The 24588-nt window shown below is 44.5% G+C and overlaps 1 protein-coding gene across 4 annotated transcripts in view; it reads left to right on the plus strand.

Moving 5' to 3' along the window:
- The first annotated feature begins 259 nt into the window (after positions 1-259).
- Mak (male germ cell associated kinase) overlaps positions 260-24588 on the plus strand; it is a 49846-nt gene continuing 25517 nt past the window's right edge. For 2 of the 4 annotated variants that reach the window (XM_059263132.1, XM_059263134.1), the window contains exons 1-7: positions 322-508; positions 12178-12499; positions 15082-15136; positions 15973-16094; positions 18490-18569; positions 20429-20561; positions 23676-23847. In XM_059263132.1, coding sequence (XP_059119115.1) covers positions 12399-12499; positions 15082-15136; positions 15973-16094; positions 18490-18569; positions 20429-20561; positions 23676-23847 — 663 coding nt within the window. In that variant the 5' untranslated portion in view covers positions 322-508; positions 12178-12398. Of the gene's footprint in view, positions 509-12177; positions 12500-15081; positions 15137-15972; positions 16095-18489; positions 18570-20428; positions 20562-23675; positions 23848-24588 lie in introns of all 4 variants that reach the window. The other 2 variants (XM_059263133.1, XM_059263135.1) reach the window with 2 other exon arrangements.

Consider the following 24588-nt stretch of genomic DNA (forward strand, 5'->3'; position numbering starts at 1 on the left):
GCTCTGCCGTGTCAGTTTCAATATACTTCCCACAAGATCTGAAACCTTACATTGTGAAAGCCAACAACATCTAGAAAGTCCCTATTATAGAGGCGAATTATATAAATATGCATATTTTCCAGGTGACGATTGTATAATAAAAAATGTTTTAAGAATAAATAAACGCTGTTAGTCATTTAAAAAAGGTGAATGGGTAGAGTCCCTTCGCGGAGGCGAGGCCTACGGTGGTGGGCGGGGCGTGTCGCGCCCGACCCCGCCCTCCGTGGGCGTGGCGTGAGCGGGCAAGCCGCGCGGGCCGGCGCGCCCTGGCCGTTTCCTAGGATACGAAACACACACTGCGCTGGAGCTTCACAAGGGAGCGAACGAGGTAAGCTGCCGGCGCTGGCGGGTAATCCCGAGCAGGCTGCGGGACCCAGCCCGACCTGAGCATCGAAGTCGCCCGGCATGTCGCCTCGGCGCCCTGTCCAGCCAGGGCCACTCTCCGCCGGGAGGCGGGACCTGGACGCCGGTACGGGCCGGCGGGAGGGAGGAGGGTCCCAGGGCGGAGCGGCGGGCTGGGGGACGGGAGGACGCGGGCAGAGGCCTGGCTCTGCGGGCTCCCTAAGCTTCTCAGGGTCCCTCAGGCTCCCCAGGACTCTCCCTAGGGTTCTCCAGGCTCCCTAGGGCTTCCAGGACTTGGCGCTGTCCTCTCTTGTCACATCTGCAGAGGGATCCCTAGGTTGAGCTGGTGCCCTGGGTCCCCTACTTATCTTCAGGGTGTTCCGGCTGAGGGGGAACTACTTTTAGGAGTGAGGCTCGGGACTGGTCCTGAGGGGGAAGCGGAACTGAGTCCATATCTCATAAAGTGGAATTGGAGGGAAGAGAAAGAGAAGGTCCAACTCCAGACCTCCTTGGTGCATTCCAGGTTGCAAGCCGGTGAAAGCTGAGCCCCTCGGTGGCGGTGGCGGCCTAGCTGTCCTCTCCAAGCCCAGGAGATCCACCCTTCCGGGTCAGACCCCCTCCTCCCAATCCTGTGACATCTGCTCCTAGAGACTTAGCTAAGTCACAAGGATCAGAGTGAGCCAGATAAAGCCTGGCTCTTTACCGCAATTGGGCCTTTAGTTTAGACACAGCTGTGGAGCACAGGGACTTCTGTCACTGCATAATGTCGCTTGTTGTCACTATGTCACTCGTTGTAATGGCAAAGGAGTCTCATAGAGGTCACTTATTTTAATCAGAAAAGCAACTAATGGAGTAAAAGTGATAGCGGGAACAGGAGTTAACTTTGAACCTGTGAACAGTGACGACTAGGGAGGCTTCCCTGAGGAAGGCCCCCACCCCTCTGCAGAGTGTGGACTCTCTCTCCGTGCTGTGGATTCATTCATCAATTAACTTTTAAACAATATGTGAATGTTAGCACGGAGCTATCTTTGTGGTTTTACAATCTGAGGCAGAATCTTTTCCTGCCTGGGTTGGTGGCTCAATCTGTCCTAACACTTAGAAGGTGAAGACAAGAAGACCAAGAATTCAAATCTATCAATGAGCTGCTAGCCAAATTCAAAGCTGGCCTGGGCTACATGAGGTCCAGACTAGGGGTGGGGGATCTCTTCTTTTCCCATTACAATAATCCCTCTTTTGATTTCTGTAAATATGTCTGCCACTTGACTAGTGTGGAATCTTTTTCTTTTTCTATTTTGCTTTTAGCTGGTACAGCAATTCTTAAAATGCTATAGTTTTGTTTAAAAAGTCAATGACAGCCTTAGAGTGTTATGATACTGTGTTCTCCTAAGACATATTCAAACCTTAGCTGTTGAGTGATTGGCAGGCACATTTTACCCTCCATCTGCCCTCCACACTAATCCTTTTTAATCTTATTTAAATCCCCTATTAGCTAGTACAGAATTGGCAATAACTGTGCATTTAAGTGGTAATTGTGCACTTTGGTAAAAGTAAATAAGAGAGGATGAATATTTATTCAGGTTTTATGGTTGGAACTCTAAATGAATGTCCTTTTTAAGGTCAGCATGGAACATTTGTTTAGCCTACAGGAGGGTTGATGCATGTTATGGCTGAACTGTTGAAAATGCTGAGTCCTTAATACTTGTGCTGCGTTCATAGATTTCCAGCAGTGTTGTATGTGGATGAAGACCTGAGGCCTGGGAGCTGTGCTTTTCCTTAAGTCAGATACACTGCTTCTTTTTTTTTTTTTGTTTGTTTGTTTGTTTGTTTGTTTGTTTTTGTTTTTCGAGACAGGGTTTCTCTGTGTAGCTTTGCGCCTTTTCCTGGAACTCACTTGGAAGCCCAGGCTGGCCTCGAAATCACAGAGATCCTCCTGGCTCTGCCTCCCGAGTGCTGGGATTAAAGGTGTGCGCCACCACCGCCCGGTGATACACTGCTTCTTGAGCAGTGACCAGTTCAGGGCTTTGCTGTGTTCCACAGGGGAAAAGTAGTGAATGATATGCAATCAGTGAGGAGGTGCCTGGGAATGTTGATTTCTGTCTTCCGGAATGGGAACATGCTTGCCCCACACCACACAAGCATGAGGTCCTGAGTTCAGTCTACAGAATCCATGTGAGAAACCCAGACAGACATGGTGACACACGTGTTTGTAGTTTCAAGGGCAAAGACAGATGAATCTTCCTGGTCATCTAGCCTCGCCAAATTGGCAAGCCTGTGACCAATGAGGGACTCGGTCTCAGAACAAGGTGAGCAGCATCCAGGACACCAGCGGCTGATCTCTGACCTACACACACACTACCTTCCCATCTATGCTGCCTTTTATTGTGTCATTGTCCCTATATCTTCAGAGGATGGGAGGAACGGGAAACAGCTTCCACCTCCCCAAAGAGCTGTTTATTTTATAATGAAGATGGCTCGGGAGAAGCCTTTCTAAAGCAATGTTAGGAAGCCCAGGACACAAGCATGTTTTACCTAGAGTAGATGAGGTTTGAAATTGATGGATTCTCACAGATCTGACCTTTTAAATATCTAGTGGCATCCGGATAATCTCTACTTTCTCTCAAACACATCACCAGGAAATGGCTACGATCTCTGTTGACTGTTCCTTAAGTATAACTATAGCCTCCTCTATCACTGTCCTCAAAATAGAATTTTCATTTCCATTGTTTATTCGGAGGTTGGTTGGTCTGGCTTAAAAATGAAGTTTCTAGAATAGCCTTGCCGAGAATGGCGCAGCTTCCCGTGCCATGCAGAGAGCCGTTATGACCGAGGGTCTGTTTGCTGTGTGCTGGGCACAGGGAGGCAGGGCGGCCCTCCACTTCAGCGTGGTGGTGATGGTGCTTGACGGTCTCAGTCCTGGAAGGGTGAGGAGCAGTCAGTTCATCTTCCAGGTTGTGAAGTGGGTGCAAAGTGGGGTTGCTGCTTGTCCAGGGACCTTCCTACCTTCTATTTCTACTTCCTGGACACCACCCCTGAGCCCAGCCTCTCCCCTACATCTTTGCTCATGAGTGTTCCCTCTTCTCCTCCCTTCTAAAGCAGCATGGCCCTTTTCCGGACCACCTCCGTGGCTCTTCCTTCTCATGCTCTCAATGCTTTGTGCTCCATTAGCTGTTATCAGGAAAATGATTGGGTTAAAGGATGTAGTTATCACACTGTATATCTGTGGGAGTGGAGTGTGTACAGAGGCCAGAGATGAAGGCCCGGTGTCCTGCTTTGTCACTTTCCACATGAGACAGGGTTTCTCAACTGAATCGGGACTAGGCTGGCAGCCAGCATGCACCAGGGATCCTCCTGTCTCTGCTTCCCAAAGCTGTGGGGTCACAGGCACGTGTGAGCACACCCAGGTTTTCCTGTGGGTGCTCGGTATCCAAACTCAGGTCCTCAGGGTCCCACAGCAGTTGCCCTTACCCACTGAGCCATTTCTCCAGTTCCCACACCAGTGTATTTCAGAATTAGATTTTCAAACTTGCATTTTTAAGATTTACTTCTTTTATCTTATGTGTATGAGTGATTAGCTTGCATGTACGCCTGTGTCCTGTGTATCCTGTAACTGGAGTTGTGAACTGATAAGTGGGGTGCTGGGAATCAAACTGGGGTCCCCTGAAGGAACAACAGGTGCTCTTAATCACCGAGCCACCTCTCCAGCCTCAGAATTACATTATTTTTATGACAATGCTTCATGTAGACTTTTCCCACCTTAACCTTTGAGGCCCTGGTGTCTCAAACTTTTCTCTCTTCGCTGCTTTTAAAGGCCTTTTAAGCATCCCTCTGAGAGTCAGGATGATCCAGGTGCAGCTCCAGGTTTCGGCATGGAGAGTGTCTGGTACCACAGGCTCCTGTCCACTGACAGCCACAGGCCCCTGTCCTGTGACAGCTGTATGTAGATGTTTCAAGGAGAGGAACTGGGCTGTGAGTCTTGTGGTTGTGCTATGGTACGGTGGCTGTGTAGCTTTGGAACAAAGTGGGTGGGTGGTTCCTCTATGAAGTGCAATGACTGTAAAGCCAAAGAATGGAGGTTATAAGTTGGGCATCACACTCAAACCAGAGCTTCGAGCCTGACTTGAGTATCAGACTGACTCCGTCCTAAACAGTTCATTTAATTCCCTGTGGGCTGGTTTTTACATTCTTCCTAATGGAGGAATGCTGTGATACAGCTTTCTGCCTAAGTAAATTCTCTAGTTGTTACTTAACCAGAAAGGATCAGTAAACCTCTCTGGAGAGCTCATTTCCTGGAGACAGGCATGCGCCTGTGAGCAGGGGTAGCTGGGAGACAGGGCAGCGATCTGCTGTTCTCTGATCAACCGCAGAAGCAGCTTGAACAGAAACAAGTGTATTTTAGTCTGTGGGATGGCCAAACCAGCACAGCACACTAAACAGAACAAGCATCCCCAAACACCATTCCGAATTGTGTTTGCTCATGCAGGAAAAGGAAAAATTAAGAAAAATATGTTTCAATTAAGAACCATCTACAATAATGTTTTTCTACATAAATACCTTGATGTTTTGATTGGTATTTGTATATATAGCATAAAGACTGTTTAGGAAAACTCACTTTTTTCCAGGCAAACCAGAAGCCATTTGATGGCATTCCTTAAGACATTTCACTAAGCATACGATGAGGAAGACGAAGAAACCCTAAATATAAATGGCATTGTCTTAGTTAGGGTTTCTATTGCTGTGAAGAGACACCATGACCACGGCAACTCTTATAAAGGGAAACATTTCACTGGGGCTGGCTTATAGTTTCAGAGGTTTAGTTTATTATCATCATGGCAGGAAACATGGCTGCATGCAGGCAGACATGGTGCTGGAGAAGGAGCTGAGAGTTCTACATCTTGATCCACAGGCAGCAGGAAAGACTATGCACAAGGCCTAGCTTGAGCATATATGAGACCTCAAAGCCCACCTCCACAGTGACATACTTCCTCCAACAAGGCCACACCTACTCCAACAAGGCCACACCTCCTAATAACGCCACTCCCTATGGGCTAAGCATGTGAGTCAATGGGAACCATTCCTGTTCAAACCACCACAGGCATCTTACAATTGCAAGGTCTTACCATGGAGTTGCACAGCCTAACTGTTTCCATGTGTCTTTGAAGGCAATGTTCCCATCGGAAGAAGAAGTGTTAAATTCACAGATACTCCTGTGAAGGAAAAGCCTTGTAGCATTCCTAATACACCCCTGGAAACAGAGAAGCATGTGGTTTTGCTGTGCGTGTGTGCATTCATGGGTGATTTGGGAAGCCTTGGGGACTTTGACAGCTATGACACATCCTCGTTGGGCCTCCATTACTGCCTGTCAGAGAGAAGCATCTCTGAGTTTTACCTCATGGAAGTCAAAGTGCCATAGTGGGGGGAATGTAATCCTGGAATGAAGGGCCAAACTGGAAGGGATATTTAAAGCAAGCTGTCTTCTGATGGTGCTGTTTGGGAACTAAAAGCACAAAGCCTCTAGCACAGTGAGAGACTTCTAACAGCCAGGAATTATCTAGAGACATGTGTTGAAAAGCAGTTCCTTGAAATGCAGGCTGAAGGTAGAACACTGGAGGAAATCAGTGAGCATCCTTGCTACATAGTGTACAGTTAGGTTGTGCCTTGTGCTTATTACAGTTATAAAATCAAGATCTACTAAGACTCTGACAGAACCATCTTAATATATTCACATCTGTGGTTTTGAAGCCCGCAAAGGTCTGGAAAATGAAATTTTAAATATAAAGTTGTGTAAACTCAGTCATAACAGTAGGAGCTGCATGGCATGAGGCCGTTCCAATCTCCGTCTGTTTTGCTGTTATTCTTTCCATATATTTGTCAATCGACAGGTGTCTGAGGATGCTTCTTGAAGGCATCAGTGGCATAGATATGACCACCATATTACTTTTTTAAAATATGAAAATGTCTATTCCATACTCTCCCGAGAGTTTCACATAAGTATTGGTGAGCTTTTGTTAGGTTTATGTATGTCAATAATGTTCTCATTTGACTGCTTAATAAATACAAATTAGCAGATAATCCAGAAGTAGGAAGTCAACATTTTTTGCATTGTGCTCTAATCCCAAAAGTAGAGAATTGCACACCTTACCCTCGTGTGAAAGACCACACTCAAACCTCAAGCTCACTAAAACTTCATATAAAGTTACCTGCAAAGTATGTATAGAAGGTGTATGTGAAACATGCATGCATTTCAGGTTTAGAATTGGGTCCCATCCTGAAGCTACTTCAGTATATATAAGCAAATATTCCAAAGTCCAGAAACATTTAAAACCTGTATCACTTCTGATCCTACACCTTGTTAGGAGAACACCTGGTGTGAGGCTACACTCGGCCCCTTGGATTGTTTTAATACATTTCTGTTTTTTTGAAATTTTTTAAAAGCGTGATATAAAGCAGTTAAGTTTCTGAACATATTTATTTATTGGTTTTTTGAAACAGGGTTTCTCTGAGTGACAGCTCTGTATGTTCTGGAACTCTCCTTGTAGACTAGGGTAGCCTTGAACTCAACAGAGATCTGCAAGCCTCTGCCTCCCAAGCTGGAATCAAAGGCATGTACCACCACCACATGGCCTGAATTTGTTTTTCAAATAACAGTTTTAAAGTAAATTTCAGTCATTCAAGTCGTAATGAAAAACTCAAGTTCAGTCACCACGCGTCTGAGAGTGGTTCCTTTCTGAACTACTTCCAGTTGGTCACTTGAAAAACTCTAACGGCTAAATGCAGAAAGTGACCATACTCTGGATTCTCTACTGGAGAGGGAAGGTGCTATGAAAGGTCATGATTGAATCAGCAGAGAGCATTGGAATAGGACTCACCGAAGTATGGTGTTCATCTTCAGTATGGATATGGAGCTAGAATATATGGTATGTTAACCTTAGGTATTTCAGAAAGAGAGGTCTGTGTGTGCACCCAGCATGTGTGTTTGGAGAGAGCACTCGGATAGTAAGGTGGGGTTAAAAGCTCAGAACAGGCGAATCTGTGGTCTTAGCTCTCTGTGATTTTGGTGCAGACACTATCATTCAGAGTTTCTGCATGGTTAGTGGGGGGACCTGTGGTTCTTGGGTCAGTCTCCCCTGTGATGTAGGACAAGGTATTCAAGCTTTCTAGACTTATCAACTGTCCCATCTGCATCACAGAACTGTTGGGGGACCTGTATGAGAGTGCTCTGGGAGTTCGCCAAGTGCTGTATACTGTTGTTACTAGAAAAGTCAAAAAAGCTGGGCTTGGCAGTACACACCTGTAAATCTCAGTACTCAGGAGGCATAGGCAAGAGGATTGCCCATAAGTTGGAGGCTAGCCTGATCTACATAGTATGTTTCAGAGATAAAAAGCAGAAATAACTGGGTGCTGGTAATATTCGGCTTATCTCCTTCTGTAGGGTTTGCATACATAGTCATTCTGTTCTTGAGGTATATGAATGATCATCTCGTGTTTAACACCAATTATGTTATCTCCCCTGGAAGGAGAGTGCTTCGATACTTGTGTGTTAGCCCATCTATTAATTACATGACCGTTTTAGTCAAAGGAGGAAAAGACAATAGTGATCCTGGATTATTCGTTGGTCACCGTTGCTCTAGTGACACATGATGCAACTGTGAAGCTCTGTTTCTCCTTCCCATCCCTCACAAGCTGCACTTGGCCTGGTGCTGTCGGCATTCTGCCTCTCTTCTTCATGCCAGGACCCAGGACCCAGCGGTCTGCTGGGACGTCGCACATTCCTGACCACACTGCTTCTGTTCATAGTTTATTGGCCAGAACAAGTCACATGACCAAGTGGGGCCTGGAGTGTATACATTCTTCTGCCATATGGGCTGTGGCCAGTCAAGGGAGGGCTGTCAGATTCTGTGCAGAAAGTGTAGAACTGGGTTCTCCCACCCTGTGTTAATCCTATTTCTTGGCTAAGGTACAGACTATACTAGTTTCAGTGCAGATTAGCAATCCTTTAGAGGAAAGCGCTTGCCGTCAATGAAGGACATAATGACTTTGAGGGACCTCATAGCTTTATTTCTATGACTTGGATACCTGGAAGATGGGAATTCTCAGGTGAAATGCATGCCTATCGTGGAGGGTGGGGCCATCTTTCCTGAGTGCAGGGCAAGGTCTTCCTTGAGGGAGAGGGTGAACTCACCTGCTGCAATATCCAGTGAGGGGCAGGACCAACTATCCCAGGGTCAGAGAAGGGCAGGGCGGCTCAGCACAGCATGGCTCCAATGACCCCATGCTAACACCGGCCATGGACATCACCACAGACCCCAGCTGCAGCAGGACCATGGACCCAGACATGGCCCTCAGCAGCAGCTTGGGAGCCCAGATGCCACCACAGCCCCCATGGCAACACAGGCACCTCAGATTAGCACAGCCCCAGCAGCAGCATGGCCCCCAGGCATTAACATGGTCCCGGGTGGCTGGCTAGACCCCGGGCATCCATAGAGCCCTTGGTGGCAACTGGAGCCATGGACACTATGCCCAGACCCCAGCCTCCTGCTCAGAACCCAGACATGGCCCTAGGCAGTGACTTGTGCCTGAAAGTCTCCAAGGCTCCAGGTGGCAGCACTGGCCATCCAGATCAGCATGGCTCCTGACACAGCGTAGTCCTCAGACACTGACATGGTCCAAGGTGGCCAACCAGACTCTGGTCCTCTGCATGGCCCTCGGTGACAAGAGGAGCCTCAGATGGACATCAACTCAGACCCTGGCTGCTGTAGGGCCACAGACCCAGACATGGCCCTCTGAAGCAGCCCTGGCCCAGATGACATTATGGTCCCGGGTGACAGTGCAGGCCACTCAGATCAGTATGTCTCTGGTGGCAGCATGGCCATCAGATACCCTCATGGCTACAGGTTCTAGCCCAGACTTCAGGCATCTATGTGGTTTTTGGTGGCAACATGGGCCACGGACATCAGTACAGACCCTGGCTGTGGTAGGACCATGGACCCAGTCATGTCATTACCATGGTCCCAGATGGCACTACAGGTGGCCATCCAGACCCGCATGGCCCTCGGATACCAACATGGCCCCAGGTAGCAGCCTAGACCCCCGGCATCGGCACAGTCTTCAGTGGCCTCAGGAGCCACAGACATCAACACAGACCCTGGATGTGGCAGGGCCACAGACCCAAACATGGCCCTCAGCCACAGCCCTGGTCCAGACAATACCAAGGCCCCAGTTGACAGCCCTGGCCACCTGAATCAGCCTGGAACAAAGCAGTAGCACAGCCTTCAGACACCAACATGGTCACAGGTTGTAGCCCATACCCAGGGCATCTCTGTGGGCCCTGGCAACAGCCTGAACCTCGGCAGTGTGGCGTTCAGACACCAATGTGGCCCCACCACAGGCCCCTGCACGGCCCCCAGTGACAACAGGAGCTACAGACATCAACTCAGGCCCCCTCAGCAACTCCAGGGCTCTGGATCAAGACCTGACCCTTAGTCATAGTCCAGGCCCAGACATCTCCCTGGACTCAGGTGGCCAGCTGGCCATTCTCATCAGCCAGTTTCTCACCACCCTCCTCTTTCAGGATCCTCCTCTCTCCCCAGCCCACAGACCATTCCATCTCTCCCTCTTGTTCACCTCCCCACCCTGTACTCTCTTACCACAGTGGTGCCCAACTGCCCAGCGTCAGGGCTCTTGGTTGGGTCACAGGTGGCACTTGGTTCAGTACTGCCCGCCCCAGCCATAGGGATGGCACGAAGCTGTTGCCTTTCCTGCATAGGGGCCTAGAGACCTTAGGTAGTACTTGGTATGATGGTACCTGATTGCCTGGTGCCTCTGGCTTCTGGTTGCTTGTGGCCCCCACAGACCCAAAAGTCTGGGGAGGAGGGCGGCATCTGTGTCCATTACAGATTCAGGCCAGGGTGGAGCCGGCGGATTGTGTAAGAATCATACATCTTGCAGGCAACAGGAAGCTGAATAAGACACTGGGTGGTAGCCTGAGCATAAGAAACCTCAAAGCCCACCCCCACAGTGACACACTTCCTCCAACAAGGTCATACCCACTCCAACAGAGTCTAATAGTGCCCCTCCCTATGAGATTATGGGGGTCAGTTACATTCAGACTAGCACACATGCATGTCTAACTATGCATAGGCATGAGATAGTAAGTAGTGGGTTTACCCTAAAAGTTCACTTGAGGCCACAGTTTTGCCTCCCTGTGCATGCACACCACTTCAGGCTACATCAGCCCTCCTATTCTTTATACCCGATATAAATTGGGAATATAGTTCAACAGAAACTATTAAGTTTGATCCTTAATAGGGGTGGAGAAATCTATACTGTTGTTTAGAAATGAAAATATATGTAGCCTGCCTGGTACAGGTGGAAGTCCAAGGGGGTGCTGAGTCTGCTAGATTCATTATTGGGAGAGGGTGTGTGTGCATAGTACATGCAGGTGAAGGAAGGAACTGGGGTGCCGAGTACATTATTGAAAGAGTACATTTGAGTGTGCGTAACCCCAAGTCAAATAGAGTCTCAGGCTAAACAGCATAGTCTGTCTACGCTTGTCTGCCTTACATATGTATGTGCAAATGGGGTTTGCATTTCTTTTTTTCTTTCTCTCTTTTTCTGTTTTTGTTTTTGTTGTTGTTGTTCTTATTTGTTTGTTGTTCGAGACAGGGTTTCTCTGTATATCCCTGACTGTCCTGAATCTTACTCTGTAGACCAGGCTGGCCTCAAACTCTTAGAGATGCACCTGCCTCTGCCTCCTGAGCGTGGTGATATATTGTGCACCCTAATAAAATTTGCCTGAAGATCAGAGGACAGAACAAGCCACTAGATTAAACCTAGATGCCAAGCAGTGGTAGCACATACCTTTAATCTTAGCACTTGGGAGGCAGAGATCGGTCTGGATCTCTGTGAGTTCAAAGCCACCCTGGATTACATGAGATTGACTCAGTCTAGGAGAGAAACAGAGCCAGGCAGTGGTGGCACACACCTTTAATCCCAGCACTTGAGATCTCATGCCTTTGCTTGGGAAGCACACATGCCTTTAAATGCAGGAAGTGATGGCTGGGCGGAGAAAGGTATATAAGGCATGAGGAGACAGGAACTGGAGGCTTTTTCAGGCTGAGGAGTCCTAGAGGTGAGACGTTGCTGTGGCTTGTTTCTTTGTCTGTCTGATCTTTCAGCATTTACCCCAATAATCTGGCTTCCGGTTTTTTATTAGAAAGACTGGTTAGGATTTCGAACAACACCTGAGTGAAGGGATTAAGGCTTGTGCCACTACCACCTGGCTCTTATTTTTCTGTATGAATGTTTTTCTTGGTTTAATGTAAAAGAAAGTGGCATATTATTTAAATAAAGTAAGAAGTTCCTTTATATTATCATTCTCTTCATATAAAACTAACTTGTCTTATATTTATCTTACCTAATTTGGACAGTTGTAGCCTACTGGAAATTTTTAAGTAAATAATATAATTTGAATTTAACAGACTAGATTAAATGATACAAAAATTGCTTCAAAGAATCGATATAGTTTAGATGTCTGATTTTCCCTGGCTCCTTTGGAACAACATAGATTATAGCCAGTAAAAAGAGAATCACATGAGCATTAAGACCACCTTGATGAACCATAGACAGACTGCCCAGTGCAGGCACTGTGAGTCTGTGTGGGTAGACTTCCTTCCACACAGCACAAATGGCCTATGACAATGGCCTTTTTATCAGCTTTAGTTTTTCTGTATCTAGGGTGCCAATAAATGTGGTGTGGGACCTCTCTAATGAAAACATTTTCGGTGTGGTTTTTCACAGGGTGTCCATAAGAATGGAAGCAGTGTCTCTTTGCCAGATTCCTTATCGCTGTATCTCATGAGTCTACCTGATCTCAAGGAAGAGCCATATTTAATGATGACAAGCCTGTTGCCAGTGTAGCAACAAGAAGGAAAAGGACCAAAAATAAAGAAGTATTTAGATTTCTATTCCACGAGGAAGAGATCTCCGTGAACAACCCTGCTGCGTCACCTTTTCCCAAGATGAACCGATACACAACTATGAGGCAGCTGGGGGATGGCACGTATGGGAGTGTGCTTATGGGGAAGAGCAACGAGTCTGGGGAGCTGGTGGCGATCAAGAGGTGCGTGCGCATGCGCGGCACTGCGGCGATTCCGCGGGGGTCTTGGTGTTTGTTTCCCTTTGCTTGAGCACCTGCAGCATAGGGAGAGAGTCAGTTCAGACCACAAAGTAGTTTGCCTGATGAGGAACGCTATTCTAGGAAACAGAAAATTACCGAAAAGGAATATACTTAAGTGAAGGAAAAGTCCGTATTACTTTTAAGTTCTGCTTTATTCAGATACATTAATAAACCACGTAAGTCTGAGTGCTCCGCTTTTTATGCCTGATACATTTGGGATAAAACTGGAAGTAGTGGATGTTTCTCTAGTTTAAACATGGGGAGCAAACCAGAACCTACTGTTTCTTTAAAAACAATTGTCTTCAAGATAAGGTTGGACTTATAATGTCAAATTGAATCCTGAAAAGGATATGGCATGTCACCATTCTCAAGAGCAGACACTTTTAAAATTCTGAAATCAATTTTTAAAGAATCAGCATCTCATATTTACATGTTGGAATGAGTGTAATCATTTTATTAAACTAGTTTTCTTATATGGCTTTATTTGAATTGATTTTTACCTTAAAGCCATCATGTTATTTGTCTTTTGGAAAGTAACAACTTTCTAGAAACCCATCGTACTGAAAAGTACCTTTGGGTAAGTCCTGAACTTCATCAGGCTATGTCATCAGCTCCTTTATAGAGTCTGAATGACTAATGAAATTCTAATTCCATAAGGGTCCTTCTAAAATAATAGCCGTGACACCCTTCATGTCTCATGCTGGGTCATAGATAACTCATAAAAATAAGAATATCCACTAAGTTTTCAATATGCATTGTAGTACAGTCGTGTGTACTTGATGGAAAGGCATTTGCGCCACAGAGAGGCCACCAAGGCCATCCACCTGTGAACAGCTGAGTCAGGGTTTGCACCCAGGCTGCGCAGTTCTACAGCCCACATCTTGACCTCCCTCTGTCAGTTCCTTACCCGATTCCTCACATGGGCACTATAGCTTTATGAGGCCCTGCATCATAGAAGTTAGGCCACTCAATCAAGGAACTTCCAGCTTCCTGGTGATCTATAAATCTTCCACAGGAGATGGTACCGTTTCCTCTTTTCTGTGACAAAATGCTAGAGGAAGACAACTAGAGAGGAGAGACTTGTTTGTGCCTCATGATTGGGGAAGGAATGCAACCCGTCATAGCAGGGAAGGCGTGCCGACAGGCTGCTCACATTACCTCAGCTGTTATGAAGTAGAGTGAGATGAATTCTGACGCCCAGCTCACCCTTTTTCCTTTTGATTCAGCCCAGGATCCCAGCCTGTAGGTTGGGGCCACCCACATTCAAGATACGTTTTCCTCTTCAGTTAAATTCTTCTGGAAACATCCTTATATATACGCACCCAGAGGTGTGTTTCCTAGTGATGCTAAGGCCAGTCAAGTTGACAATGACAATTAATTATCACAGAGGTCACATGACTAAATGCAGTCATGGACATAGTTGGGTGGTTTGGTTTGATTTGGTTTGGTTTGGGGGAGGGTTTTGTTTTGAGACAAAGTCTAACTGTGTAGCCCTGACTGTCCAGCACTCACTATGTATCTGGCTGTCTGGAACTCACTATGTAGACTAGATTGGCCTCAAATTCACAGAGATCCACGTGCCTCTGTCCCCTGAGCACTGGTACACACCTCCCCGCCTGGCACATAGTTGTTCTTGTTTCTTGTACTTTTGGTGACTAAAACTCCATTTACATAAAAATATACTCATCTGTTGTATGAGTAGGATAATTACTTTGTTATGCTAAACAGATTTCTGCTGTGTCTAATGGGGAACAGGGTAAGTATAGGGCAGAATGGGAGAAAGACTCTGGGGTCAGTCCCCACCCACCATCCCTGGCCCAACAAGGAAAATAGAAAGACTACTCTAAGTCTGGATCACACGTGGGTTTTGTTTTGTTTGTTTTCCTTTCTTTCCCTGATTTAAATTATTTCATGGCCCCTTACCCAAAGATGAAGTTGTAATGTAAAAGTTATTAGATTAAGTCTTTTGCTGGATTTCCTAACAAACTTTGTAACTGTCACCCTATCCCACTTCTGAAGTATAGTGTTTCTTTTTTCTTTTTTTGGTTTTTCGAGATAGGGTTTCTCTGTGTATCCCTGGCTGTTCTGGAAGTCACTCTGTAGATCAGGCTGGCCTCGAACTCAGAGATCACTTGCCTCTGCCTCCTGAGTGCTGAGATTAAAGGCGTGCGCCATCACCACCCAGCTTGTGTTTATCTTTTAAGCTACAGAAAGGAAATATGCGTGGGGGACTTTTAAAAGGAAAGTCACAGTTAAAGTGATAAAAATGGTTAAGAACTCACTGAGGAGGGAAGTTTGGCGGGGGCAGCAATGCTTGTGTTGATGGCCAGCAGAATGGCAGCTGGACACGGCACACCTGAGCCCAGACTTGGCACCATAAGGCATGAGCAACAAAGGAGGCAATTTCCTTCTGTGGAGGAAGGGTGGTCCCCAAAGTGAAGCCATAATCAAGAGCACCAGAGGTGGTGAAATTTGGTTCTTGGGGCTTCAGTCCTGAACATTAAATGTCCCCTCATTTATTTCAGGATGAAGAGAAAGTTCTATTCTTGGGATGAGTGTATGAACTTGCGAGAAGTTAAGGTAAAGAAGTCAACATATCCCCCAACAGTACACCATATCCAAGGACAGCAGCTGAGATTATTGTAGACAGTGGTTTTCAACCTTTTGTAGACAGTGGTTTTCAACCTTCCTAGTGCTGTGACCCTTTAGTACAGTTCCTCATGTTGTGACTCCAACCATAAGATTATTTCCATTGCATAACTGTAATTTTGCTACTGTTATGAATCATAATGTAAATTACCTGATATGCAGTATCTCTGATATGTGACCCCCAAAGGGGTTGTGACTCACAGGTTGAAAACCATTGTTCTAGACTCTTCCAAATGCCTCCTAAAGATAACTGCATCTATCCCCTTCCTTTCCATTCCTCCTTTTTCCCATGTTAGCGGGGAACAGACAATAACCAGGCCTCCTCCTACTTAACAATGACCTTAGAACTCACATATCAAGGGAAAAGTCAGCTTTTTAAATCGGCATGTAGTACCATTCTCTTGTGTTTTATGTTGTGTGGCTTGGGTGAGGTTTTAGATACTTTGTGTGGAGTCTGACGTGGTAAGTCAGAAAGAAACAGTTAGATCTGCTTTGGAATATGAAGAGGAAAAGTGGCCGGTTAACACTCCAGGCAGCTACTGTCCAGTTGGTTGCCTCTTTTCCCTTAGTACTCATTGCTTAAATCATTTAATATTTGCTTTAAATTAATGCTCCAAGATCTTTTAGAATTATGTAGCTAGTCACATGTAATTTATTAATGAATCTAAAGGAGATAAATGGTTACCTGAGGTAACTAGCTAGCACAAATAAGGTCCTGCACGTCTATAAATTTGCTTTAAGAATAGTACTGCTCTCCTGTTTTACAGTCCCTGAAGAAACTCAATCATGCTAATGTGATTAAACTGAAAGAAGTTATCAGAGAAAATGACCATCTTTATTTTATATTTGAATATATGAAAGAAAACCTCTATCAGCTAATGAAAGACAGGTATGTCTTTATTTTATGAACATTATATTTTCCCTGTCATTTCTTCCCATGAATTCCATCAGTGAATCACACTTGATGATATGCTGGTTTATAACTCAAAGAGGCAAATTTAAATGAATTGATCCAGTTATTTCATCAAATGGTAGCATTTGACACTGAAGAACCAGCTATGACGTCACTACCGCTCTTCTTCCCCTGTAACTCCTTAGCAGCTAACATAAAGACATCATATAAACTTACCAACCACCCCTCCCCTTTTGAACGAAGGGAATCAGTAGTCTTACATTCAAAAGTAAAGCTGGCTTTAGGCAAAAATGAGGACATTGTCTTCATTGTCCTTTCAAGCATCTTATGAAAGAGTTGAGAATAAGTGAAGAGTAAAGTAGCTTTCCAGAATCAATGAGACAGGAGCTGGGGAAATGTCGGTGAAGGCCCCGCTGGACAAGCGTGAGAACAGAGTTCTGATCCTCAGGAGCCACACAGAAAAGCCAGGTGGATGGCTGTAACCCCAACATGGGAGAAGGGGGACAGGACCTCATCTGTTAGGCAGTCTGGCCAATGAGTGAGCTCCTGATTCAGTAAGAGACTGTTTCAAAGAAGCAAGGAGGAGATAATGGAGGAAAGCCTCCAACACTGACCTCCAGCCTCTCCAAGTAAATGCACACATTCATACGTCCCCCCTGCCCCCCACCCCAGAGAATAAATGCACACATTCGTAGTCCACCCTGCCCCCCCAGAATAAATGCACACATTCATACGTCCAGAGGATAAATGCACACATTCATATGTCCAGAGGATAAATGCACACATTCATACGTCCACCCTGCCCCTCCCCCGAGGATAAATGCACACGTTCGTAGTCCACCCTGCCCCCCCAGAATAAATGCACACATTCATACGTCCAGAGGATGAATGCACACATTCATATGTCCAGAGGATAAATGCACACATTCATACGTCCATTCTGCCCCCCGCCCAGAGGATAAATGCACACGTTCGTAGTCCACCCTGCCCCAGAGGATCTGATGAGCTCGTTCATTAGAGATAAAAGAGTGATGAAACTTAATGGTACAGCCCAAAGGAGATTCTCACTTTAATTTTCAGATGTTGATAATTTTAGTTGGTAGTCTGACTAAATTTTGCACTCTTAATTCAATTCTCATTGGGACCTTATCATGGATATTATCTAAGTACCACATCTAAGGTAGTAGCCACTGGACTCATGTGACTTTCAAGCCCTTAAAATGATTAAATTGATCTGTGCTATAATGCAAAATAAATTATACACCAAATTTGGAAACTTAGTATAAAAATCATTAATAATTTTATATCAGGCAGGTATGGTAGCTTCACACCTGAAATCCCAGCACTCAGGGGATGCAGGAAGGAGGACCAGAAGATGCAGAGTCATCTTGAGCTATGTAGCATCTTCAAGGACAGCCTGGGCTTCATAAGACCAGGTCTCACAAGCCTGAGAATAAGGGCAGTAACAACTTTGTATTGAGTGTGTGTTTAAATAAACACACTTTTTAAACTAAGTGCAAAGATAGACATGGGGGAGGCCAATAAGTGGGCACTAGGAAGTGAAAAGTTCTGGAGGTTCCATGGTATAATAATAGTTGTATAATAAATTAGGTAACAATTACAAATTGCATAGTTCAAAAGGTAGTAGAGAGAATTTGGAAGTTTTTACCATAAAGAAACATAAATACTTACCCTGATTTAAACAATATATAATGTATACACATATGAAAATGTCACATTATATGCATATTTTTGTATGTTTTATATTTATATAAATACACATTTGTAATACTCAGGCATCAATCAAAATAAACTTAAAAATAAAATTTTTAATTAAGTTTAATGTTTCCTTCTTGTTAAATGTAGCTGCTAGAAAAATTAATCAGGGCTCATATTTAGCTCTTAACTGTATTTTTATTGGGTGGTACTGATATGCAGCATAAAACTGAAGCATGGTGGGACGTAGTAGGAGAACACTCGGGAGGTTGAGGCAAGAAGATGGTAAGTTCAAAGCCAGCCTCAGGCGTACAGCAAGACCTTATCTCAAAACAATGAGGACCTAAAATATGCAGGTCCTACTTCTCAAAGTCTACTTACTTGTTTCTTGATACTGATAGTTTTCCAGGGTAGTTTGCTCTTATTGAGACAGTTTAGATTTTAACTCTTGAATATTTGTATAAGACATTTGCTGTTGGAGTTGAGGTTTTCTGAAACATTAAAACAAACAAACAAATCATTATTTTCACATTTTGAACCTACAGCATTTAGCACAACTCTGTTAATTATACTGTTAGCCAACAGAGGCTACAAGGCAAAAGGAGTATCAGCCATCTTCATTTTTGGTTGGTTAACAGATATTCATTTCTTCCAGAAACAAACTGTTCCCTGAGTCAGTCATCAGAAATATTATGTATCAAATACTACAGGGGCTGGCCTTTATCCATAAACATGGTAAGTTGCTTTGTAGTCGCATTTCCCTGTGGCTGTAGGGTATTATCAAGACCACACATAGGAATAGTACTGTCATCTGCTAAGTTATGCTAAACACACTGAGGTTGTCATCTAAACATTATAATTTTTATAATTGTGTATAGATATCTATTATCTATAACAGACTTTTAAGAAGTTTGATCATCAATCTTCTGCCTTATACCCCTCCCCCAAAACTCAATCAGAGAAAGTTGAAAAAAAAAAAAAAAAGAAAAGAAAACAACAAATTCTCTCTTGTGGGGTTTGGGGCAGGTTAGTGAAGGAATTCTCTTTTTAGACAGAAGTAGAAGGTAAACAGTTTTATTTGACAGGCTACACAGAGAACAGCAAGCATGGCGATCACGTGTATGGCGCTAGGCTACAGGGGACCCATCTTGGAGAACCCCTGGGTGGTGTGCCGGCTGTTTCCTGATGTGGAAAGAGGGCAGCAATGGGATTTGGGGTTGGGATTTGGGATTGTGGCTGATTTCGTTTTCTCCATCATTCTGATTGGACAGGATAGAGCTGTGGGGTTTTTGTTTTATTTTTTGTTTGGTTGGTTTTGGTTTTGGTTGTTGTTGTTATTTTTCTTCTGTGTAGGGGAAGCTTTCTGGGGCAGACTTGCCCTTGGGAGACCTCTTTCTGTTCTCTCAATGACGGCCTTCTATCCAAACTTACTTTGGAAAAGATTAGACGCCTTTGATCAAGCATGGCTACCCGTGGGGATGTAAATAATGTGCCGTGCCTGTGTGTCATGTTTCATAGTGTCCTTAGCGTTTACATTTTTTATAGTTTACAGTTACTTCTATTAATGGAAGCTGATATTTATGTTCTATGAATCTCTTACTCATTTACTTTTAGTTTATGTGATTTTGTTTGTCTATGGAACCAAAATAAATATTGGCTCAGAAATCGAATATGTTTGCTGTTAATGAGAGTCTGTTTAGAATCACTGGCCATTTGGATATTTAGTTAGACAAGATTTGTAGGTTTGTGTCACAGTATCGCTGCACTTGGAACCTAGGCGGGCAGTGGTTTAAAATGTTGACGCTTAGCGAGCCGACACAAACCTCTGCAGAATGCCTTTGGTCCTAACCACAGTTCTTCTCCCTAGTGGGGTCTTCAGAATCGAACGCCTGAGCCCGCCTTAGGGAAGAATCCCCTTAAAGCTTACTTTCAAGGACAGCCCTCACAGTTTTCCTGTTCCTGCCCATTTCCTCCGGGCTGCCCATTAGCCTCTGTAACTGACCATTATTTCATATACAGAGTTGGTAATAATGAGCATTTTCATTACCGGGTTTTTCAAAGACTTAGCCGTCAGGAAAAAATAAACTGTTAAATAAATGAGGAGATTAGTTAAAATGTCGGGGTCTCTTTTGTCCAGCGGACTTTTCAAATATGTGATTAAACTCAGGGAGTCCTGTATTAAGCCGCAGGAACGAGACCAGCTACACCGAATCAAGCTGAGTCAGGAAGCGATGGCCAAGCTTCTCCAGTGCCTTTTCCTTCTCGTTTGTCACACAGCAGTCATAACAACACATCCGAAGTCCATAAGGTTGTGGAACAGTAGGAGCCGGTCCCAATGTGTCAGGATCTCCCCCTCATATACATCTACTAAAGTCACAAATTAAAAATACTTGTCAAATGGGCAGTTGTTTTTAAGGACCTTATATGTTGTGTGCAGGTTTCCGTACCGTTACTTCTTCCACAGAAGGCATTTCCTCTCCTAACCCCATGTTGCTAGTAGGAGGGCTTGGTTCTTTTTATACAAACCAAAAGGTCATATGATGATGATAATAAACAAGATAACTTACTGCATTTTTCCTCTCTTGCTTGCACAGGCTTTTTTCACAGGGACATGAAACCGGAAAACTTGCTTTGTATGGGTCCAGAGCTGGTGAAAATTGCTGATTTTGGACTTGCAAGAGAATTAAGATCACAGCCGCCATATACTGACTATGTGTCTACCAGATGGTAACGTTTATGTCTAAATTTTCCTATGTTAAATAGTTAATTATCTTTCCAGAGGGTCCAAATTTGGTATTTAAAATGAAATGTCGAGATTTTATGTTCTTTACAGAGAGGGAAGAATTGGCTCATGGCAATTCCGATAATGAAATAAGAGAAGGAAATAAGATTTCACTCAATCATTCATTCAGCAAATAACACTGAACACCTACTGTGTTCTGTGCTACACATTACTGTAGGCACTGGGAATACAAGGCCATGAACAAAACAGAAGAGAAGTCTCTTCCCCGTGCAGCTTACATGACAGCCAAGCACAAATATGCTAAATAGTATGAGTTACCAAAACCCTGTCACGGTCCCAACTGCCTATCAACATAGCGCATTCTACTCAATGGAAAACTATTCAGCAGGAGAAAGGGACAGTCTACGATGACATGCAATACCATGGCTGCTTCTCAAAAGCCACACAGAAAAAGAGCTTCTGTATGAATACCATCATTTGTACAACGTACAAGACTAAAGAAAGCTGCCAGTTAGAGTAGTGGTTTCATGAGCCTTTGAGGATACTGGTAGCATGCCTTTCTTGATATGTTTGTTGGGCCCATGAGTGTGTTCTATTTGCGGAAAATTCATCAAGCTATACTTGAGAGTTTAAGTGTGTTTTCCTGTATATATTTGTAAAAGCAAGTGTGCATGTATATCACATGGCAATACATTATTATAAATGAAATAACATGGAGAAGGGATGGGAAGTGGAGTCGGTGAGGAGGGAAAGAATGCTGCTGTTATAATGGAGTCTCGCTGACAATAGCCCTGAAGGAGACACTAAAACAGATGCTGAGAGTGAAGGCCTTGGGACAGGAGCGTGTCTTAACAAGTTCTGCAGAGAGCAGAATCAGTGAGAAAAGCAGTTGTGGGAAGTGAGGTCAGAGCAGATGAGGGGTGTCTGGTCACATGGGGCCTTTTGTACACCATATGAGGACTAGCTTTTTAAAATTGTGTTTGTTTTATTGGTGTTTTGCTTGCATGTACGTTTGTGTGAGAGTGTTGGATCCCCTGGAACTGGAGTTACAGAGTTGGGAGCTGCCATATGGGTGCTGGGAAATGAACCCAGGTCCTTTGGAAGAGCAGCTGGAGCTGTTAATGGCTGAGCCATCTCTCCAGCCCCGAGGACTGGCTTTTGAACCTACACAAAGCAGGGAAGCGTGGAACAGCTGTGTGGAGCAGTGTGCTGTGCTTGGCTGGGATTTACAGCCATTCCTCTGGCTGCCACAGTGAAAGATTTTAGGAAATCAAAGACAGGAGTAGGGAGACTCTCAATCAGGAAGCAAATGGTATGGAGCTGGACCTCCTGGCCATGGAGGGGATGAAGTGTATGGGATTCTGAGTCTGTATCAGATGGGGTGGGGTGGGGGTGCTGATAGAAAGGAATCAGAGACTCAAAGGTTTTTGTCTGAAGGATCTAAAAAGATGACTCACTGCTAAAAACTGGGGTGAATATCTGAAAGTCGACCTCTGGATTAAGGACTGAGAGCTGGGGCAAGGGCTGAACTGGAGCCATATGCTTATGAGTCCTCAGTGCTGAGGACATGGTACAGTTGGAGAAGAGAGGAGATCTGAAGACCGAGTCTAGATCGAGAGAGCAACTGGGTGTCCTGATTTGCCTAGGTCAGTCTTAGCCAGTGTCATTAGCAACTGCTTCACTGAAGTAAGCTGGGGTGGACCTGGTAGACCTCTGCTGTGTGTGTGTGTGTGTGTGTGTGTGTGTGTGTGTGTGTGTGTGTGAGAGAGAGAGAGAGAGAGAGAGAGAGAGAGAGAGAGAGAGAGAGAGAGAGAGATCCTTGAAGTCTAACCTGGTGATGTTAGAGACATGCCTGACATGAACCAAGCCTACACCTTGGCACATGGTTAAATATAAAAGATGAGTGCAATTTCCCATCTCCCCTTATCCAACATTTTCCCAAAATCATGTGACAAAGTTTATAAGACAGAAGTGGTCCTCCACTTGCTCCTCTGGTTGGGGTGTTGGCAGAAGTACTTGATACTGCTACCCTCTAGCAGGCATAGGGAATGCCAGCCACCATGCCACAAGCCTTTGGAATGTCAGTTGGTGACATCATGGCACACAAGAACTAAGCACTAAGTGCTGCCTGAATGTTCAGTCTTCGAGGAGTATTACATCGTATGAACCTACAGCAATTTCATTGTTTGATGTTGTAGGTTAGGTTGTGTGTCCTCTAAAAGATATTTTGAACCTTGAACCCCATGTATATGACCCCACTTGGAAATTAAGTCTTTGTAGATGTAATTAAGTTAGACCAAAGTCAGATAGGCATAAGATGTCTTCGTCACAGCCTGGAATTGGCTTTGCCCTAGACCCTTCCGAGGTCACAGCCATGCCACATCTTGACATTAGAATTGTCGCTCTGGAGGTGTTAAGAGAATAAACTGGTGTTTTCAGTCATTTAGGTTGTGGTACTTTGTGGCAGTATCCTTGTAGTGAGGAATGCATGCTTTCTGAAGAAATTATTTTGAATGAACTCTCCCATCAACAACAGTCTCCAAAAACAAAGTGTATCTTTAGTGAAAAACTGGTACTTTTCTGTTTATCAAGAGAAGCAAATGCAAATACTCATTGGCATTTGCTTTCTACCACAAGGGGTCATCATTGCTGATAAAGGGCAGACCAGAATACACCAATGTCCCAGGTAGTGTCAGGATACATTTGAAAAGTTAGTGAATGGAGAAATAAACTATATATACACAGTGGAGTTGTAGGCATCTGTTAAAAAGAATGAAATTATGTCCTAAATTCCTAATTATATTTAGGAAAATGGATTGAGCTGGAGATCATCGCATTAAGTGATAGAAGCCAGAAGATGTGGTTCAATGGATATAAAAGCACAATGTCAAGCCACATGGATATTTCCTCTACATTTGTAGCCAGCTCCAATAACTGTGGTCAGGAAGTAGGTGTCACACCAAGTCCCTGATAGACAGAAGGCACTTTGTCCTTGGGCCTTGATGGAAACTCGGAGCAAACAGTTGACTCCTGCTGTCCATCCACCTGCAACATTACCCTGGAAACAGCCTTTTCCATGTTGTTTTCTGTTTCCACAGGTATCGTGCTCCTGAAGTGTTACTAAGATCGTCGGTGTACAGCTCTCCCATTGATGTGTGGGCTGTGGGAAGTATAATGGCCGAGCTCTATACCTTTAGACCGCTTTTCCCAGGGACAAGTGAGGTTGATGAAATCTTTAAAATTTGCCAAGTGTTAGGGACTCCCAAGAAAGTAAGTACTCTAGCTTCCGAGTTCTCACGACCTTTGAGTACTACTCCTTGCCACTTTGCTTTTTCATTTTATGACTTCTGTTTCTCACTTTAGCAGAGATGTGTGATGTTTTCAGTTTCAAATAGCTTTATATGTTAATGGCTGTCTTACAAGCATTTTTTTTTAATTGGGGAGCAATAAGGAATGCAAGAAGTCAGAATCCCACCAGATTTGAAGGGAGAAAAAGGTGGTTGCTTTTCCTTAAGAAATGTAAGGGGAGAGTCTGCCTAGAGCTTAAGTTTGGACTGACGATCCTGACTCCAGGATAGCCCACTGAGACTGTGCTGCCTGTTCTGTGAATGCCCATCCCTCATTCATTAACCCTTGGGACCCTAGACCTTATTTTCTCTTAGCCTTTTTTCTGGTTTCCATTTTTATCTCTGCTATGGTTTTAGGTCTACTGAATTCTGAGTACCTCTCCATGGCTATTGCCTTTGGGGTAGACCTTACTGTCTAAGATGCAATTAATAAATATAACATGGAATTATAGCCTAATGAAGCCAGCACTGGCCTCACAGTTGACAGATAAATGTAGATGCTAAGGCATGAATGACGCTGATGACCATTTTCCAGCTCCAAGTGCTTTAACAGTAGACTTGCTCTGGTGTGTAGGGATCTTCATAGGACGCAGCCTCTTTATAACGCTTCTGTCCTTATTTATTCAGTCACTAAGTTGTCACCAAGACTAAAAACCAGAAAGAG

The sequence above is a fragment of the Peromyscus eremicus genome, chromosome 5 (genome assembly GCF_949786415.1).
Source record: "Peromyscus eremicus chromosome 5, PerEre_H2_v1, whole genome shotgun sequence".
Taxonomy (NCBI): domain Eukaryota; kingdom Metazoa; phylum Chordata; class Mammalia; order Rodentia; family Cricetidae; genus Peromyscus; species Peromyscus eremicus.